Source organism: Colias philodice, chromosome 3, assembly GCF_061535455.1.
Source record: "Colias philodice isolate Cphi_HAF_F1 chromosome 3, ilColPhil1 Martin Lab GWU primary, whole genome shotgun sequence".
Lineage (NCBI taxonomy): Eukaryota > Metazoa > Arthropoda > Insecta > Lepidoptera > Pieridae > Colias > Colias philodice.
The window spans coordinates 1,700,245-1,715,700 of NC_143088.1; the positions used below are offsets into that span (position 1 = coordinate 1,700,245).

The 15,456-nt window shown below is 35.1% G+C and overlaps 2 protein-coding genes across 5 annotated transcripts in view; both read left to right on the plus strand.

Moving 5' to 3' along the window:
• pot (zona pellucida domain protein papillote) overlaps positions 1-15,456 on the plus strand; it is a 75,550-nt gene that overhangs the window by 40,483 nt on the left and 19,611 nt on the right. The window lies entirely within an intron of this gene.
• Positions 1,866-8,412, plus strand: LOC149489395 (uncharacterized). The gene is made up of 4 exons (XM_089715047.1): positions 1,866-2,574; positions 3,025-3,252; positions 3,538-6,291; positions 8,351-8,412. Exons 1-4 carry the CDS (start codon positions 1,866-1,868, stop codon positions 8,410-8,412), a joined length of 3,753 nt encoding a protein of 1,250 aa, XP_089571173.1.

Here is a 15,456-nt window from a genome sequence, read left to right on the forward strand (position 1 = left end):
GATTTATGGTTTAAATCTTATTGATAACGTTTAACAAGGTAGGTTAGGCTATCTAAAGATCGGTTCATTATACATGACACTTCAATGTAGCTTTATATTCATGAATCTTGTAAAGAATATATTTATATTTACTCGTTTACACATAGTTTTATAAGGGCTCAGTAATAAAAAAAAATGCTTCTCCATATTTTACTATAGACTTATTAAACAGTTATAGAGTTCGCTCTACATAATTATTTATTATTATTTACTGTAACTTAGACTTCAAATAATCTTATTGATTTAAAAAGCGTGTGTCTAATTTGCAGTGCTTAAAGATTTACTATGAAAACCTACAACTAAATTGGACAATAATAAGTTTCTTATTACCTTATTTACTCCACATTCTCTAGTCTATACTTACAACATACTTAAACAATTTCGCAACCTTTCATTACTTCTCTTTGCCTCTTAATTATGTAGTGTTCATCCCTAATTCGATAGTTGTTTGTGGAAAAAATATTCTAGCATAACAAGGTGCTTAAATAGAAGGTATTGACGATGTATCGAACAAAAAAGCTATCGAGTATGTGTGAAAAATGTTAAGTAGATTTTATTTAAATATGTATCTCACTATTTCTCGGGAACAAGATAGTAGTGTGATAAATTGTAATTTTTTGTTGTGGAATATACTTAATATAGGTGTGGTTGAATACACTTTGTTTATCTATACTAATATTATAAAGAGGAAAAGTTTGTAAGTATGTATGTATGTATGTATGTATGGTTTTCACGCATAAACTACTGGACCGATTTCAAAAATTCTTTCACCATTAGAAAGCTGCATCTTTACTGAGCAACATAGGCTATATTGCATTTTCAAAAAAATTAGAGATCCTTACCAAAAATGCAATAATGTAACCCAAGGTGTAAAAAAATCCTCAATAAAACTTCTGTCATCGCGTGCGCTGCGGAATCTATTGAAGATAGAACAAAAAAATGTTCTACGGTATTATAGAATGGATCAATATCTACAAGAAAGTCCGCGATACCATATGTCCATCTTCAGTAGTTATGTTACTACAACAACTTTTTTACGTTTTCAAAGTAAATAGAAGTGCCGACAGTAATCAAACCATGTTATCCATACACATATATTAATCCTTATCCCATTAAATGATGTTTTATTGTAGACTGTTTCAATACCAGCAAAATACTTTTTAAATTAAAAAAATTGGATATTCCATTCAAAAGATATAACGAATTTTTAAAAGTGTCAATCTACAGAAAATAGTAGGTTTACTGTTTAATACAATGAGCAGGCGTAGTTCGGGACGGGGTGAAGGTGAGGAGGGAAGGGATATTGAGTTCTGCGAGATAGGTAGCCGCGCGGCTCACTCGCGCGGTCGGCTCCCTACGCAGTGGACGCAACCGAAATCGAATATTTTGAGTTTTCAAAGCGTTAAAAAGTTCTTTTCAGAACTACTTACAAATTATTTTATTCATCTTATTGTTTCTTCACAACACATTTTCCGGTTTCACTAACTTGATAGTTATTTCGATAACATTCTTAGGTATTTATTTAGTATATTACAGTATTTATCAATTTCAAAGCGTTAAAAAGTTCTTTTCAGAACTACTTACAAATTATTTTATTCATCTTATTGTTTCTTCACAACACATGTTCCGGTTTCACTAAATTTTACTATTATTAACATTATTTATTTTTCATAGAAAGATAGTTATTTCGATAACATTCAACATTGTATAACAACACAGGTATTTATTTAGTATATTACAGTATTTTATCAAATTTATCCATTAGGTATTTATTAACTAGGTACGTTATTAACTTCGACAAATAATACATCTTTTCCAAAATAATAATGCCACGAAAAAGAAATTCACAACTATCTGCACGTAGTTCTCAAGCGAGAATAGCTAAAATACGTCGTATTGGAGAGTCTTCTTCTGAAAATTCAGCTCGACTTACGAGTATGAGAGAGTACGCGTTGCAATCGCGTGCTCGCGAATCTAGCGCTGATCGTTCGCAGCGTCTTTCTGAAAATAGAGCTAGGGTTTCACAGACACGGGCTCGCGAATCTAGCGCTGATCGTTCGCAGCGTCTTTCTGAAAATAGAGCTAGGGTTTCACAGACACGGGCTCGCGAATCTAGCGCTGAACGTTCTCAGCGTCTTGCTGAAAATAGAGCTATGGTTTCACAGACACGGGCTTGCGAATCTAGCGCTGAACGTTCGCAGCGTCTTGCTGAAAATAGAGCTAGGATTTCACAAACACGGGCTCGCGATTCTAGCGCTGAACGTTCACAGCGTCTTGCTGAAAATAGCGCTAGGGTTTCACATACACGGGCTCGCGAATCTAGCGCTGAACGCTCACAACGGCTTATGGAACAGAGACAAAGGCAACGGTCCGTAAGAACAACGACGCGTTACAGAGTTTTGGCACACAGTAACAGATCGGCATTTAATTATGATCCCCAAATCGATTATGCTAACCAGAACTCTGTTCAAATAGGAGCAATGAATAAGATATGTCCTAAATGTTTTGCAAGAAAATGGTCCGATGAAGCAAATGGTATGTGTTGCGCGTCTGGTAAAGTTATTCTTCCTGATATTGAAGAACCACCAGAACCAATAAAAAGCCTTTTAACAAATAATCATACATTGTCGGCGCATTTTTTGAATAACGTACGTAGATACAATAGCCTCTTTCAAATGACTTCGTTTGGGGCAAAAGAAATTCGCGAGGGTAGTTTTATGCCCACCTTTAAGGTTGAAGGACAAGTGTATCATCTGATAGGTAGTCTTTTACCGCCATCTGGCCAAAGCCCAAAATTTTTGCAGATTTATTTTATTTCTGATGCCGACCAATTATCTCTGCGATCGAACATTGCCCCCACGCTAAAACCAGATTTGATAAACGAATTGCAGATCATGTTGAATAGTCACAATATATACATACAAAGTTTTAAACAAAACTTAGAACTCAACTCATCGGAAAATTTAAAACTCATTATTCATTCAGATCGCACACCACAGACAGCACACAGAGGTAGATTTAATGCTCCTAATGTAAACGAGGTAGCCGTTCTTTTGGTCGATGAAGAAAAGGGCCCCCGAGATATAGTTTTGCACAGTAAAGATGGACAGTTAAGAAGAGTTTCAGAATTACACCGCTCATATGACCCCCTACAATATCCTATAATGTTTATAAGAGGAGAAGATGGTTATTATCTAACCATCCCACAACAAGGTACAGCACGGAACAAAAATGTTACATGTATGCAATTTTACGCATATAGATTGATGTTAAGAGAAAATTCTTTAAATATATTACATTATTATAGAGATTTATTTAGCCAATACTGTGTGGATATGATGGCCAAAATGATTTCCGAAAGATTAAATTTTATTTCTCGGAATCAACAACAACTCAGAGCTGACGATTACATCCATCTTAGAGATGCTTTAAACCAAGACGCGAATGTTGACCCATCAAATATTGGTCAACATATAATATTACCGTCATCTTTTACAGGTTCTCCCCGTTATTTACATGAAAAAACACAGGACGCTATGACCTACGTCAGAAATTACGGGAGACCTGACTTATTCGTCACATTTACTTGCAACCCGGAATGGGATGAAATTAAAGCGTTGCTGTTACCAGGTCAACGGTCCTTCGACCGACATGATATTATAGCGAGAGTGTTTCATTTAAAGATGAAAAAATTCATCAAACTTTTCACTAAAACCGAAATATTCGGTAAAGTAAGATGCCATATGGCAAGTGTAGAGTGGCAAAAGCGCGGCCTACCACATTGCCATTTGTTGTTCTGGCTGGAAAGAAAAATACAGCCAGACGAAATTGATAATATTATAGTTGCCGAGGTACCTGACCCACAAATTGATCCCGGATTGTTCGATATTGTAACGAAAAATATGGTGCATGGACCGTGCGGAGAGCTGAACTTAACGGCTCCATGTATGAGGAACGGTATCTGCACTAAAAAATACCCACGACGTTTCGTTATGGATACCCAGACGGGAGAAGATGGTTATCCAGTATATCGTCGCCGTGACACGGAAAATGGAGGTCGGAGCGCTACATTGAACATTAGGGGAAGTAGGGTCACCATAGATAATAGGTGGATTGTCCCTTATTCCCCACTGTTATGTAAAAGTTTCAACGCTCATATCAATGTTGAATATTGCCATTCGGTCCAAGCTATAAAATATATTTGCAAATATATTAATAAAGGATCAGATCAAGCTACGTTCAGCGTTAGAAATCCAAACAATGAAGTAGAAAACTATTTAAATGGCCGCTATATTAGTACATCTGAAGCTGTATGGAGACTTTTAGAATTTCCAATTCACGACCGGTACCCTACTGTCGTGCATTTAGTTGTTCATCTAGAGAATGGTCAGAGGGTCTACTTTACACCAGGGACAGCTCAACAAGTAGCTCAAAACCCACGTAAAACGACTTTGCTGGCGTTTTTTGATCTGTGTCTTGAAGATGAATTCGCTAAAACCCTACTTTACCACGAAGTCCCTCAATACTATACTTGGGCTAATAATAAATTTACAAGAAGGAGGCGTGGTGAAGATGTAGTTGGCCATCCGGGGATAAAAAAAGATGCCGCTTTAGGTAGAGTTTACGGGGTACATCCCTCTCAATCAGAATGTTTTTATCTCCGAATTCTGCTACATCACGTACGCGGTCCGACCTCCTTCGAATATCTCAAAACTATAAATGGTATTGTCAAGGAGACGTTTCAAGCAGTTTGCCGCGATTTAGGTTTACTTGAAAATGATGACCACTGGAACTATGCCCTAAGGGAAGCTTCGTTTTCTGATAGTCCTAAAAATCTGAGAGAGCTGTTTGTAATCATTCTTTTGTTTTGTCACCCATCGGAACCATTGCAGTTGTGGGATAGTTTTAAAAATCATTTATGCGAAGATATTAGACATAGAGTCAGGCAGGAAAACCAAGATTTTACTTTACCTTTCAGTGAAGATATTTATAATAAAGGTTTAATAGAAATAGAAAACAAACTGTTGCAATTAAATGATAAAAGTTTGAGTGATGTTGGATTACCTCCCTCAGTTCGTTCCCACCATAATACAGACATTACGTTAACACGTTATAATACCAATGAATTAACAGCATTTATCAATGACAATGTCTTAAAATTAGTTCCTGATCAAAAACATGCTTTTGACACAATAATAGACAGCGTAGACAATAATCGGGGGAATTTATTTTTTTTAGACGCTCCAGGAGGTACAGGCAAAACATTTCTTGCTAATTTGATTCTTGCTAAGATAAGACAGACAGGCAAAATAGCAATAGCAGTAGCTTCATCAGGGATTGCTGCCACTCTTTTGTGTGAAGGTAAGACTGCACATTCCACATTTAAACTCCCACTGTCCGTCTCTTTGGAACAACAATCAACATGTTCTATCCGCAAGAATGGACCTCTTGGCAAACTATTACAAGATGCGTCATTAATAATTTGGGACGAATGCACTATGAGCCACAGAGCTCATGTGGAGGCTGTGGACCGATCTTTAAAAGACCTAAGAAACTCTGCTGCTGTTATGGGTGGTATAACTTTTGTGTTTGCCGGAGACTTCAGACAGACCCTTCCAGTAATTAACAGAGGCACGCGGGCAGATATTATCAAAGCTTGCTTGAAATCGTCTCCACTTTGGGCATCGATTCAACATTTGAATTTGCGGACTAACATGAGAGCTCACCTCCGTGGAAACACTCAAAGCAATTTTCCACAAAAATTGTTAAAACTTGGTGAAGGCATTTTCCCGTCTCCGAATTTAAACACTTTTGAAGTTCTTTTAGATGAGTCTCTGGGCCAAATAGTTTATAGTTTAGAAAATTTGATAGATGCTGTTTACCCTGACATTGAAAATTTACTTGAAAAAGACTTTCATTGGCTGTGTTCTAGAGCAATAGTGTCTCCTCGGAATGAGACGGTCGATGAAATAAATAACATCATCACACAAAAAGTTCCCGGCCAGGTTAAACATTACAAATCGATAGATACAGTTTCTAATACAGAGGATGCCGTTCATTACCCACAGGAATTTTTAAATTCACTTAATCCTTCAGGACTACCGCCTCACAATTTATCATTAAAAGTTGGGACGCCAATCATGCTTTTGAGAAATTTAAGCCCACCAAACATGTGTAACGGGACGAGACTACTCATAAAAGAACTGAAAGACAACTTAATTGTAGCGACTATTATAACTGGGCCTGCAACTGGTGAGATAGCTTATATTCCACGGATACCAATGATACCCACGGATATACCTATACCTTATAGAAGAATACAATTTCCGGTAAAAACTTCCTTTGCCTTGACCATTAATAAGTCTCAGGGCCAAACATTCAATTTAGTAGGGATTGACTTGCGTAAAGAATGTTTTACTCATGGACAATTGTATGTGGGCCTATCCCGAGTCGGAACTCCAGAACATCAAGTAATTTTGCTGCCACAAAACAAAACTACGACAAATGTTGTATATAGGGAAGTACTGAGACACTGAAGTTCTACAAATAAAACTTTTTCAAATGTTATAGGTACAAGAATTTTTATCAAAAATATTGAATCTCTGTTTTTTAACAATTTATACTGATCAGGTTCAAATCAACTGGACCGACTAAAGAAACCAAACTACTTGATGTCAATAATTTTTCAAAACCTGTAGAGTATTTTTAAATTTACTAATATAACATTTTACATAAATGGTGTTATGAATATAAATTAAAATCTGCATTGATTATTGATTAAATGACGCTGTGTATCTAATAATCTGAAAGGAATTCATCAAAAAATAAGAAAACTAGGTAAACTAAAATTTTCATGTGATTAAAAATTAAACCTATAGTCCGACCTATAGTAGACTTTTCACTGTCACGATATCGCTATCTATGCGGGTGAAACCGCAGGGCATTGCTAGTATATACTATATTGAGTAAAAAAGAGATCGTATAAAGTACAGTTACAGAGAAATAATACAAATGTCGATGCACAGTTCTAGGTTGTTTGCTTTGGACATCTACAGTTTTTAAAAATAACTGAGAAATGGATAAATTACTTAAATAACTAAAATTCGAAGAAAAATTAATTCTAGAAATAATCGAGAAAATAGTAAAAACGGAGATTCCGCTATTACTGCTTTGAAATAATTATAATTTTTATTGATTAAACAATACCACCGATCCGAGAGGTTCGACAAAAATCTGAAATAAAGACAATATCGTCGTAATAACTTATGCTATAATTTACAGTACATTCAAAGACTAGCTGGTTACGATAGAATCAGTTACAGTACATAATCTGATAAACGACTACATATTATATTTAACTTAAAAATAAAAGCATTCTACAAATATGACTCAAAGGCTCTAGCATGAACACGTGTCAGGCCATACACAACTTGATCTAAAGTCTAAGGTGCTCTTCCACCTGAGATGTGCGAGGATGCGTAGCGAGGGATGTGTTTTGTAAAGAACTAATCATATCGTTTCATATAATGGAGGCTCCACATTAGTGCCATGAGGCTCCGTGAACAGTCGTGAACGTGAATGTGTATCGCATGATCAGAGATGGTATTGTGTCCCGCAATAAGTATTCGCGCCTGCACGCGGCATTCATGTACACATCCACATTCGCAGCCCCGTGCCATAATTACCATAGTAACTTATATATTATAGTAACATAGTGATTTTGGCAGCAGATTCTACGTCTATTTCACGGCAAGTTTCATTAGCGATTGCGAGCATCCTTTGTATGTGGAGGACATGAATTCGTGCGTGAATTCGCTTCACTAATGTAGAGCCACCATAAATGGTCTCCCGATAATGCTGATTGACGTAATGTTTTATTTATGTGCATTCTGATGTCACACAATAGTGGTATTTTAATTGGTCGGGTATTCAATGAGTGGACAGTGAGTCCTCTATTTACTGGACTGTCCATCATGTATGAATGTATATGTGTACGTACTACGTATTCTTGTTGTAAAAAGTAAGATTCGTATAAAAGTTACTATGTTATGATATAAATTTAATAAGTGAGGTTTATCTAATTTTCATACAAAGTAAACAGTGCAATTTAACCATATTTAATTGCTCTACCTAAGGAGAGTTACATCAGGCAAATATCTCATAGATATGCGAATGCATTTATAATTAGTATGTGATGTAGGTAATATAACATAGCCCACGAAAAGCAAACAAGAGCAAAAGTTTTCCGAAAGGCAAACAAGAGACGAAGAAAGACATATTTCCTATCATTTATTATGGTTTGAATTTACAGCTATGACGTCGCAATATGGCGCTGAATGGATCATATTCTTAGTTGAATCGCAAAATATATAGTATGTTATTTTCAACTTCTAAGTACTATCCCATAACACTGCCAATATTTAATAACAAAGTGTTTCAAAGACAGCTTTAGTCCTACAAATCTGACCTAATCCGATACCGGTATATTGTGTAACATACCGGTATGTCACCGCTCTTAGTCATAACTGGTTTGGACTAGTTCGATGGTTTGCCGATATGATATCGATAGTGCAATTTTGAAAGGCTTGTTCTAATTTTGATTGGGATTAATATAGAATGAATGAATTAACGAAGAAAATAATGATGATGGAGATTTGCTATAAGTAGTATGACATGATTACGTTCAAAATAAGCAGTTTTCGAATATAAACTCTCAATAGTTTTATGTTGTACACTACAGGCAGTAAAAAAAATATTTGGTTGGTTGAATAAATAATAAACGCAGAATAAAAAAATGTTGTGTGGTTTTATGAAACCACGGTAACAGTGAAACTGTTCGAACGGTTCCGAACACTGCTTTGTGTAGCGCATGTCGCCTGACGGTCGGCTGCCGAGTAGGTATACCTATTACCTACTCGGCAGCCGCGATACACGCGACATGCGCTACACAGACCAAAAAGTTTGAGACGATGTAATAAAAGTTTCACTTTAATAAGAATTTTGCCAGTAGGAATTTTAAATTGTCATAATTATAATCTTACATTCTTAAATTAAAAAAGCATTCATTTTGATTTCCATGAGGGATAAAAACACTCGTCTAAATGTAGAGCCTTGGCCCTTGCCATACTGGTACATCGGCAGTAATAATAAAAGATTACCAAATATGTACATATTTTAGATTAAATAAATACAAAGCAAGGAACACGGATGTTCATCTATTCCCCATTCCGCCCACAATAGTTAAAACATTGTCATGTTTTGTCTTATGTAATATTTTAACCATTCTAAAAGTAGGACATGGCTGGCGCGAGGTCGCTAGTTCAATACATTATACAGGTACAAGCTAGCACTAACATAAAATGTTTTACTGCTTTTGTTAAGGAACGGGATTTAGGCCAAAACAATTGCTGTAGAGCTAACGAGATATGGTTAAAATGTTGGATTTTTTATAGCGTCAAAATAACTGTCTGAGAATGAGTTAACTTTTTAATATCTAGGTACCTATATACGTATATATTATATTAATTTGATATTTTACAGCGAAATATACATAATATAAAAGTATTATATGCAGACTCATGGAGATTTTCCTTTATCAAAATTATAACGTATAAAATTTAATGAAACTTCTTCGAATAAACATATTATATTAAAAATTGTAGAATATGCTATAATTGATTCCGTTTTCGCTGCAAAAATAATCGAATTTTAAATAGGTAACATAAAAATCATCAATATAAGAGTGGTTCTTGAATACTATCGAGAAAAATATTTTATCAATGCACTGGATAAATCTTTGGAATCCCATATAAGTGCTCTTTAAAACTCGGTATTTTAAAAACAAAAGCGGTGAAAGAATTGCATGACCGACGGCCGATGCACATGTTCAAAAGCAAACAACATAGTCCATTGTTACTAACTTGTATTTAATACGTAATGAAACAATAAACTCGCATATATTATTATCGATATGTTAAAAGTGAAAGTGGATAACCAAAAATGTATTGCGGAGGTCGTATTACGTCATATAGTGACATCTATTATCACTCTTATTGTGTACGAAATATGGGTTAAATTCGACTGCGTTTATTCAATGATGGTTTGTAATTTTTTGCGAAGGCGCAGTGTTTTTCTCACAAAAAGTTGCGTGTTTCGGGTAGGTGGTTTCCTTTTTTATCGATGTATTTAATGGTTGGACGTTTTTTAATGGTTTGACGTTTACATTCGACATCGATACTAAGATCCGGTATATTGATCTCAATCAATATAACAAAAGTTGTTGGTTAAGCAGCTTTTCGAAGCGCTAGTTTTATGATGGGTGACCGCTTTAAGATGAGCTGAAAGCTGAGAAATTACCACGATTCGTACTTCATGTAAAAAGTCGATTTCGGACCTCACGTTATCATTGAAGCCATTACATATAGTATCACTCAAGAAGGTAAAAAATAGCGAAAATAATTGTTAAGCTATTGCATAGCTTCTATCGCGGGCCTTGAGAGTTGAGCGCGGGGACCGAATCCAGAAATTCCGTAACGAAAAAACCTCACGCTCCCCACTCCGACGGGCACGGAGGTGTGGCTTGAAGGCATAGCATGCAATAGCTTTACCGCGGCAGTCCCCGAGTGCCACACGTCTTTTTTCTATTTTCTTAATACAGACAAAAAAGCATGTTGGTTTGTTAGCTTATTTGTCTCTCTTACGTCGCAATGTAGCGATATTATGCTAGGTATGATTTTTATGCCTCAAGATAGTAACTAGTCTAGAGAGCTTTTTATCGCGGTAAAATGTCTCATTCCCATGGGAATCCTTGACCAATTGAGGGAAGGGTAATAGCTAGTTGGTATATACTATGGTCCGGGAGCCAGCAGCAGATTTTATGACCAAGTTCCTCTCAAGCGGTAATTAGTAAAATGCATCAAAGTATAGTATTATGAAGCCTCGTGAACGTCAGCTGGAGCTCGGTTGGGGGGAAGAGCGGTTGTAGCCTCCCGTATCAGCTGACGGTTTTTCCACCAAGATACAGCCAGCTGACATATATATTTATCCACAGTTACATATAAGCTATCATCAGGTAAATTTTTGTTTGAGAGGAAATAACGGAAAATAAATTTTTCTTTAAATTTAACTTTCATGTTCGAGACACCAGCTGACGTATAATACACCATGTTGTAACCAGCTGACTATTTTTTTTCGTTGAGATATTGGGTTAGCTACAATTTGACAAATTTTTAGCTGAGAGGAAATGAATGAATGAATGTATTTTTTTTCCTATGTGCGTGGGAGGCTACAACCGCTCACCCCCCCAACCGAGCGCCAGCTGACGTTCACGAGGCTTTATAATACTATACTCTCATGCGTCTGACGAATTATCTCTTGAGAGGAAATAGTTAACCAAATTTGCACCTGGCTCCCTAACCACTAGTATAGTATTGTATTATCTTTGGTAAAGGAATGAACCTTCAGCCGCATTCCGCTGGGGCATTAAGCAATGAATGAGTAGGTGCAATGTCAGCGCCCACTGAACTTCCATTCACATGCAAAGTGCTCATAAATATGTCAGGTGCATGCTGGTTGTGCACGAACGGTTTGAACTTATACTTACCTTGTTATAAACAACAAAATCTAGCACTCAGGAATCATCGTGTAACAAAGTCAGTAGTTATTGAGATCATACATTAAAACACACAAGTTTCAAAACTTTTCTATTATTTATAGAAGTGTAGCTTTAAATGAAGACAAGTGCAGATAACATCTGATGTACTTAAATCCATTTTTAGGGTTCCGAACCTCAAAAGGAAAAAAAACCGAAACCTTATAGGATCACTTTGTTGTACTGTGTATATTTGTCCTCGGCTATCCACAACGGCCAATTATTTATCATATGCATAAATTAAGAATTAGATTCGAAAAACGTTCGTTTATGAACTGCCTTACATCCATTACATTTAAGTTTTGAGTTGTGCTAATCGAACCATAGTGGGTTTTATTCGTAAGTAATATAATCAAGTTTTTAACATGTAGTACAAACATACACATAATGTATGTTGTTTTAAGACAATCTGTAGCCATGTAACCTGGAGATAGAGATATTGGTTAAAGGAAATAGTGTGCAATAAAAAATGTGTATGTGTAGGTACTATTTTCAATATCATACTCTAAATTTACTATCTTCGAGGACCGAGAAAAATAGCAATTATTCGCGAAGTTAGTTTGAGTAAAAAAACATTGGATTATATTTTCAAATAACTTTTATAGCAAATAGCAAAGATAATAATAATTTTCAGCGACATTTAGCACTAGACGATATCATATTTCTCATACATCAAGACTCGTACCGTCGTACGACATATAAAAAATCAATATAATCTCGATAGTTAATATTTTTAGATAGATCTGGGGGCACGGTAGTGCCCCCGCCAAGACGAGCCAAGCGAGGCGCACGGGCACTACCTACCTTTTCTCGAAGCGCTTCGACGTTTTTTTGAACCCTCATAACTTGGGTTTGGATTATGCTAGATCAACAAAATTTTCGGGATATATTGTCAATAGCGGACTTATTGAACATATTAAGTTTTAATTACATTAGCTTTTATACTTCAGATTTTATTTATATCTAAAAAACGCTAATTTCGTCACTGACTCACTGATGATCATCAAAATTCTTAATGTATTTCCTAATGTCCTAGAAAGCTGAAATTTTGTATGTAAGCTAGTATTAGCACACAAACAATAAAAAAATTATAAAACTTGTAACTTTCATCCCCCAACCCCTTAAACTAGGGGATGGGAGTTTGTATGAGACCTGTAATTTTAAATTAAATTTTGAGGACGCTAGAGGTCTAATCTAATAATCTAAAACTTGGTTCCCCTAGAGATATATATATATATATATATATATATATATAGGAGTACCTATACATATATATATATATATATATATATATATATATATATATATATATATGTATAGGTACTCCTTGTTAAAAAAAAAAAATTGTTAACTAAGGTGTAGAGTTTGTGAAGTTAGGCCTTGTAGAGTTAGGGCGTGTAGTGTTAGAAGCTTGGCTCTACATGAGATCTGATAACTTTTTGACAGTGCGAGTCATATGGGCTCGTCTTGGCAACATTTTACATGAAAATGTTTTTGGTGGGATTCGCATTTTCATGAATAGATAGGTTTATAAGATTACCTACAATGTGTCTCTGTATGTCTTACACACTTTCTTAATTGCTGGATGATCCGATTATCGATAATATAGATGGTTCTTAGCTGTTTGATAGAAATAGTGGCAGCTCTACCTACTTATTTAACACTAAAACTCTGGCACAATCTTAGTCATTATGAAATAACTGAACCGTTTGGTTAGAAATGACATTTTCAGTATTTTTGTGTACAGTGTCGTGGTCTCTTTATTGTTCATTAAATTTTGTTTTGTACTTATTATTCTACAAACAACGTAGCGGGTAACAACGCGTATAACTGTAAGATCGAATTAAAGTACGGTCAGCAACAATGTACCATTCTAAGAAGCAAAGTAACGTCCACAAAAACTATGATAAGAGATAATTACGTGTGACATAATGTGTTGGTTTATGTTCTCACGTTTCAGAGTATTTAAATATTTTGTAAAACTATTGTATGACATTATTTTAGCTACAAACAATGTGACTGATTATCAAGTTTGTTGGACATACTGCATTAAAATGGATTCAACACTTTCATGTATTAAAAGTACTGATAATAATATGTGAGTTTACGCGATCAAAGCTTCTGTAGGTAGTTTTTTTTATTTTCATTGTGAGGAAAAGGAAATTAGGTTAAAGTAACTTTCATAATCTGTGAAAACTGTCAAAAGTTTTTTGTTCGATGTTAACCTTGATCGATGGAATATTAAAATTGTGAAAAGATCATTTATTATTCAATTTATTTAAAAAGTTAATATCTTTAATAGGGCTCTCAAAATCTTTGGCATGACCAGTTTATATTTTCTCGTCGGATTCCTTGTAAAGGTCTTTTAAAGTCTAAGGACGAACTTCACAGGAATTGTATAATACATTCTACAGTTCCAAGTAAAAACGAGTTCTGAAAGTTCCAGAAAACTAAACGTCATTTGGCAAAGACATTTGCCGCCAAATTTACGAGCAAGCACGGAACATGATATGGCGGCCGTTGAACTGTACGTGTATTTGGTCATTTTAATAAGTTTATTAGCTTTTGCGACAATACATGTCGTTGAACTTAATATTTGTTCTTTCTTTCGTCGTGTATTAGGGCGTATTCAGAAAGAAAGCTTGAAACTTATAAGCGCTTATCGGCGCTTGTCATGTTCATATATTTTCCTGCGCGGGTTACCAGCACTGACAGGAAAATATATGAACATGACAAGCGCCGATGAGCGCTTATAAGTTTCAAGCTTTCTTTCTGAATACGCCCTTACTTAGTAGATAAGCGTATCGTGGTTTTAGACGAAACTGTCATGAATTATCTATTGCTAGTCTGTGGCCATCTCTGTGACATTTAGAAATTGGCGGCAATGCAGTTTTGACATACTTAGTATCTTTTTTTAACTTGCTTATAACCAATTAACGAATCGTTTTTAATAAAGAGAATCTTGAAAAGGAATGAAATTAAATATATTATACGTTATACCGGTTTCAAATCATTAATATTCTGATCCGTAATATGATGTCATACCTAAAATCTGCATTGGCGACATAAGGTCAACGAATCGCAGTTTTATTGTGTCTACGTCAAGTTAATCGGGAAATATTTTCTTAGAAACAAACTCCATACTTGAAAATAATATGCACATTACTGGTTGTATAACTGTAAAATAGGCGTGACTTAGCTTTATCCTTTTACTATAAAATGGTACTTATGTTTTTATTCTAAGTATATGTTTTCTACATTTTACATTAGAGCACATCTAATTCTCATCTAAAAGAAAAATTAAATATTTTGAGGCAATTTTGGTTATTCTAGAGTTCTAGACCGTTAGTTTTTCTTAAAAATATCATATAGTTCAATAACTTTTTTAAATATTATGTTCGTAGTTAAGATAATTGTTGACAAAAGTAATATCATCCAAAATAAGAACACCCGTATTCATTCAATGTCTGATCCATGCTATTGTACATAGTAGGTAGTTTAGTGGGTACTATTGTAAAAAATAGAGCAGGATTTCATACACAGATGTATAGACAGACAATTAATGTTAAAGCAATGACATAAGCGGTTGTCAAACACAAAAAATGTCAAGGTGTGGCGCCAATACACGGCAACCTTGTGTCGTGAAAAGTTGTTTTGGGTGGGACTTGGCTGTTTTGTTTTATTAATTAAATAATATGAATGTAAATACTTTAAAAACGGGATAAATATAAAAAAAGAGATATAATGGTAGTGTTAAAAGTACTTTT